Source organism: Salvelinus sp. IW2-2015, linkage group LG20 (assembly GCF_002910315.2).
Source record: "Salvelinus sp. IW2-2015 linkage group LG20, ASM291031v2, whole genome shotgun sequence".
NCBI classification, from domain to species: domain Eukaryota; kingdom Metazoa; phylum Chordata; class Actinopteri; order Salmoniformes; family Salmonidae; genus Salvelinus; species Salvelinus sp. IW2-2015.
The window spans coordinates 42,524,019-42,529,879 of NC_036860.1; the positions used below are offsets into that span (position 1 = coordinate 42,524,019).

The following is a 5,861-nucleotide window of genomic DNA, read 5'->3' on the forward strand; positions in this document are numbered from 1 at the left end:
AATCTACAAAACTTAGTCCACTATGTTCGTAACAGATATATAGTTTTGGGGAACAGAAAATGTATTGAGACCAAATGTTAATCGATGGAAAAACGTGCAAAATGTCCGGCAAAATCCATCTCGTTACCAGCTTCTCCCACTGCCGGACACTTGGCTTCCTACTCACTACATATTTGGTAGTGAGTGGAAACGCCAACAGATGCTTCACATTTATACATCCGGTTAAATATCTGTCTAATTGTCGTGGCTAAACACAAACTGCAGTCTCCAACCAGTTACTGGCGGTAATGAACGGGTTCTTCCGTCGTCCGTAAGAGAAGAAGAAAACTCGGAACTAGGCTGCTCTCGACAAAACGTCAGTGACAGGCGAATCTAAACAATAACAAATCACACCCCACCAAATTAGTTATAACACCATATGCCAGGTTATAATTTACGGGTTGAAGCATGGCATTTATAACGGCAAACTGGAATCCGCTCGGGGAAGCGTTTACAGGTAAGCAGATTTTAGCTAGCTAGTTGTGTTAGCTTGCTCACATGACCAGAATCTTTGCAAAATGCTAACGTTAGCTAGCTAGATATATTTCATATTTTAGGTTGTGTGTGTGTGGTGTGTGTGTGTGTGTGTGTGTGTGTGTGTGGTGTGTGTGTGTGTTTGTCGTGGTGTGTGTGTGTGTGTGTGTGTGTGTGTGTGGTGTGTGTTGTGTGTGGTGTGTGTGTGTGTGTGTGTGTGTGTTTCCACTACAGGAAGATCGAGCTGTATGAGATGGGATGGAGCTTGAGAGATGGGCTCAAGGATGCCTGGTGGCAGCAGCCCCATACGGGGACCGATCGGTGAGTACATCACACACACACACACAATATTTGGAGCAGAGAGAATCACTTGCACAATTTGGAGAAACTCACATTGTTGCAAAATATTTATAATCTACAACATGTGTATTCTAACCACATAGCTAATTAAAGAAGCATGTTCTCCTCTCTCTCCTCTTCTCTCTCCCTCCATCTATTTCCCTTCATCACATTCTCTCGCTCTTCTAAGGCAGCCACAAGGCCTTCCTCCAGCCAGCGCCCAGTTGGAGATCTACTCTTCCTCAGGCGTGAACATGGCCAGCTTCCCGGTACACACACACACACACACACACACACACACACACACACACACACACACACACACACACACACACCACACATTATTCATTCTTTCTCTGTCTGTCCCTCCCATTCTCCTGCACTCCGTCCCACTCGTTTCTCCAGTGGAAGAGTGGCCCAGTGAGACAGCTGGGTTGGACGGTGTGTGATGACCTGCTGTGTATCCAGGAGGATGGCACTGTCCTCATCTACGACTCTGTTGGTGCCTTCAAAAGACACTTCAGCATGGGCAACGTGAGCACACATAACACAAAAAAATGATAAAAACATGATCATCCACCTGCGTGTGTGTCTTTGACAGGAGGTGGTTCAAAACCAGGTGCTGGAAGCCAAGGTGTTCCACTCGCCCTAGGAACCGGTGTCGCATATGTAACGGGAGCCTCACGCTTCACCCTGGCCACGACATTGACGACCTGAAAGCTGAGGAGACTCCCGGAAGTCCCAGGTGTGTGTACATGTGTTGTGTGTGTACAGGTGTGTGTACATGTGTGTATGTGAAATCCTGTCAGTCCTCAATTCCAAATGAATTGAGACATTTTTCACTATTTAATTGATTAATTGCTGTGTTGTTCCTACAGGCTTCCAGGGGGCACCCTCCTGCTGGGCAGTGCTGACTCAGGACAGACAGACCAAAGTGCTGCTGGCCAACGGAGCTGACCTCTACATACTGGACAACACATCCTGCACCCCTGTGGTGAGACAAACACACACAACTTATTCATTACTATGTCTAATCATCCTTGCTCTCTCACCTCTAACTGTGTGTGTGTGTTCCAGACCCCTCCAGGCCTCTCTCCCCAGGCCTGTAGCATCGTGAACATGGCTGTGTCATTCAGCTATAAGTGCCTGGCTCTGTTCACAGACTCTGGACACCTGTGGATGGGCTCAGCCAACCTCAAGGTAACATGGATTACTTTCCCTCATACTGTATGGCTCCATGATGTGGCTAGCTTCCATTATTATCTATTGTCTATACACACCAGTGGTCCTCAACCCATCCAGGCATTACCAGTCTTATCACAGGTTATCTAGGTTGCCAGGCAGCCGTAGAGTGTAAATCGTTCTGGTGTGGGGAGTGCTGACCATTTTGGGCCAAGAGTTTTTTTCCTGTCAAGTTACATCGTCAGTAGAAGCCCTGTATATCAGACATGTCTAATGTAGATGTGTATTATGGCAGTCTGCTACTGACTGTTGTTTGTTCCCCAGGACAAGCTGAGTGAGGTGGACACCAAGGTGAGGACCCCTCCTAAACAGATGGTCTGGTGCAGAAGGCCAAAGAGCCAGCAGCCCTCTGTGGTCATCATGTGGGACAGGCTCCTACTGGTGGCCGGAGAGTGTACAGACACCATCCAGTATCCTTCAGCTCACAGCAGTTATGCAAGTTAGCACAGTAGGCTCAGGCAGGCTGTTGGACGTTAGTCTCTAGCTAGCTAGGTCTGTTAGTTCAGCTAGTTGTTTCGCGGTTAGCTTCAGCTAGCTTTTCTGTTAGCGTGCAGGCTAGCTTTTCCTGTAGTTTCGTCTAGCTTTGTTCCTGTTAGTTCGAGGCTAGCTAGGTCCTGTTAGTTTCAGGATGCTTGTTCCTGGTTTTAGGCTCGCTAGCTTGTTCCGTAGCTGCTTAGGGCTCGTGAGCTCAGCTAGCGTTGTCGTCCTGTTTAGCTCAGCTAGGCTGTGTCCGTTAGTTCAGCTAGCTTGTTCCTGTTAGCTCAGCTAGCTTGTTCCGTTAGCTACACCTCAGTCTAGCTTGTTCCTGTTAGTTTAGGCAGGCTACGGTCCTGTTAGCTCAGCTAGCTTGTTCCTGTGTGACTCAGCATAGCTTGTTCCTGTTAGCTCAGCTAGCTTGTTTCTCTGTAGTTGTCAGCTAGCTGTTCCTGTTAGTCAGCTAGCTAGTTCCTGTTGGTTTGTTACTGTTTAAAGGTACAATTACCAATATGACATTAAATGTACAATTAGCAATTCTCTCACAGACATCAACACAAGCAAATAAAAATCTGCCACGTTCCAAATGTGTCCTCTATGGAGCCTAACAGTGTTTTAGATACACACTGGATGAGGAGAGTGTGTGTGTGCAGAGCTGATGGAGTGAGGTATCGTTAGGAGGGATCGGCATGGCGGGAGCAGCTGCACGGGGGGCGACTCGGAGGATCCTAGGGTAATCGTTAAGTAATGCGGGTCATGCTCCGTGGGACCGTGACGGTGGACGGGCGGGCGCACAGAGGTGATGTGTCGAGGTGACGATGCTGGCTTGTAGAGGGTGGTCTGTGGTCTCGGATGGTAGGTGTGTTCGTCGCACTGGGATGTGGACGTCGTGTCGCTGGGAGTATGTGTCTTGTGTTCCGGGAGGTTACGTCTCTGTGCGCGGGAGGTACGTGTCTTGTGTCTAGCTGAGTACGTGTCAGCGTGTCGCGGGAGGTACGTTGGCTTGTTCCGTAGTACGTGTCTGTGTTCGGGCGGGTTACTATGTCTGTGTCGGGTTGAGTACAGTCTTCTTGCTTCTCGGGAGGTACGGTGTTTGGGACGAGGTACGTGTCTGTGGTTTTATTTGTGTCTGGAGGTATAACTGTCGTCTGGCTGTGCTTGTACATTTTGTAAGAGCTTTCACTTCTCTGGAACATGTAATCGCGGAGGAAGGTAGTGTTTGTTACTGTTGTGTGTGGGTGTTGGTAGAAGTCGCAGTCAGAAGGCAGATGAGTACTGAGAGAGATAAAGGAACAGAGTGTGTAGTTTGGGGAGAATGTCGGATGGAACATGAGTGTCGGTGGAGGGGTCTGCGGGTTGATGGACCTACGCCGAGAGAGCGCAGGAATACTGGCTCAGGTGGTAAGGGACAGCGTTTCTTTTGGCGTCTGCGGCGCCTCTTAGCTGCGGTGTGTGCTTCGTCCCATAGACGTGAGTGTGTCTTTGCCCTTTCGGTGCTTCTCCTCTTCGGACCGTTGCTTTGTCTGATCTCATGCCGCACTAGGGTCTGATGTCCGTGCGATGCTAGTGGTACGCGAAGAGATTCAGAATGAGGTTCATGCCGAGAGATATATTCATGTTTTTCTCCCCCACTCTATTCCTCTCTCCCTCCCTCCCTCACCCTCTCGCCCTGCCTCTAGGCTGCATCGTTTGGGAAGTGTTTCCTCAGTAACTACCCACCAGAGCCGTTTGTCAGTATGTGTCGAGACCTGAAAGTTCTCAACTCTGTCCGAGACTACACCGTGGGGATCCCCCTCACACACACACAGTACAAACAGATGACTGTTCAGGTCCTCATTGACAGGTAACACCCCAGGTGTGTGTGTGTGGGTGTGTGTTTACACGGTGTGTGTGTGTGTGTTTACTCTCTGTATGTTAATCAGGTTGGTGTACCGTAAGCTGTATCCCCTGGCCATTGAGATCTGTCGCTATTTGAAGACGCCAGAGTACCAGGGAGTCAGCAGAGTTCTTAAGCACTGGGCCTGCTGCAAGGTGAGACCGAGGGGCTCATTTACCTGCATGTATGTTCTTAACATGCTCTAACAGGTACAGTGCTGTGGAAAACTATTTGCCCCCATTCAAATGTTCTCTACTTTTGCATATTTTTGATACTGAATCTGGTCAGATCTTCAACCAAAACCTGATATTAGATAAAAGGAACCTGAGTTTACAAAGTTATGCAACACCCAATGCCCCTGTGTGAAAAAGTAATTGCCCCCTTACACTCAATAACTTGTTTTACCACCTTTAGCTGCAATGACTCCAACCAAACACTTCCTGTAGTTGTTGATCATTCTCTCACGTCGCTGTGGAGGAATGTTGGTCCACTCTTCCATGCAGAACTGCTGTAACTTGTGTTAACAAGCATGAATTGGTTTGACCAAAAAAGTGATAGTTTTGACTCATCTGTCCATAGAATATTCTTCCAAGAGTCTTGATGATCATCCAGGTGCTTTTTGTCAAACTTGAGTCCACTTTTTGGATGAGATGGGTCCCATTATGTCTGGAGAAAACCAAACACTGCATTTCACAGTAAGAACCTCATACCAACGGTCAGCATGGTGGTGGTAGTGTGAGGGTTTGGGGATGCTTTGCTGCCTCAGGACCTGGACCACTTGCCTTAATAGAAGGAACCATGAATTCTGCTCTGTATCAGAGAATTCTACAGGAGAATATCAGGCCATCCGTCTGGGAGCTGAAGCACAGCTGGGTCATGCAGCAAGACAATGATCCAACACACACATTCAAGTCTACATGAAAATGACAACAAAAATGTTTTGACGTTTTCGAATGGCCTAGTCAAAGTCCAGACCTAATCCCAATTGAGATGTTGTGGCAGGACTTGAAACAAGCAGTTCATGCTTAAAAACCCACAAATGTCACTGAGTTAAAGCAGTTCTGCATGGAAGAGTGGGACAAAATTCCTCCACAGTGAGGTGAGAGACTGATCAACTACAGGAAGTGTTTGGTTGGAGTCATTGCAGCTGYAGGAGGTACAACCAGTTATTGAGTGTAAGGGGGCAATTACTTTTTGACACAGGGGCATTGGGTGTTGTATAGCTTTGTTAATGAAATAAAAATATATTTTTAGTTATATGTGAACTCCGGTTCCTTTTATCTAATATCAGGTTTTGGTTGAAGGTCTGATGACATTCAGTAAAATGAAAAAGGGGGCAGATAGTTTTCCTGGGACTGTACCTCTTTGGAGCGAGGCAGAGGGAAATGAAAGAAAGAGAGGAGCGCGGAGGAGGCAG

General features: G+C 47.7%; 1 protein-coding gene across 1 annotated transcript in view; it reads left to right on the plus strand.

Moving 5' to 3' along the window:
- Positions 1 to 287: 287 nt before the first annotated feature.
- Positions 288 to 5,861, plus strand: part of vps16 (VPS16 core subunit of CORVET and HOPS complexes) — a 26,527-nt gene continuing 20,953 nt past the window's right edge. Inside the window, 13 exon segments of the mRNA XM_070449739.1 lie at positions 288 to 310; positions 748 to 794; positions 797 to 829; positions 1,027 to 1,121; positions 1,258 to 1,386; positions 1,454 to 1,496; positions 1,499 to 1,597; positions 1,731 to 1,846; positions 1,930 to 2,052; positions 2,359 to 2,533; positions 3,534 to 3,652; positions 4,248 to 4,411; positions 4,491 to 4,643. Of these exon segments, the coding sequence (XP_070305840.1) occupies positions 288 to 310; positions 748 to 794; positions 797 to 829; positions 1,027 to 1,121; positions 1,258 to 1,386; positions 1,454 to 1,496; positions 1,499 to 1,597; positions 1,731 to 1,846; positions 1,930 to 2,052; positions 2,359 to 2,533; positions 3,534 to 3,652; positions 4,248 to 4,411; positions 4,491 to 4,643 (1,319 nt within the window).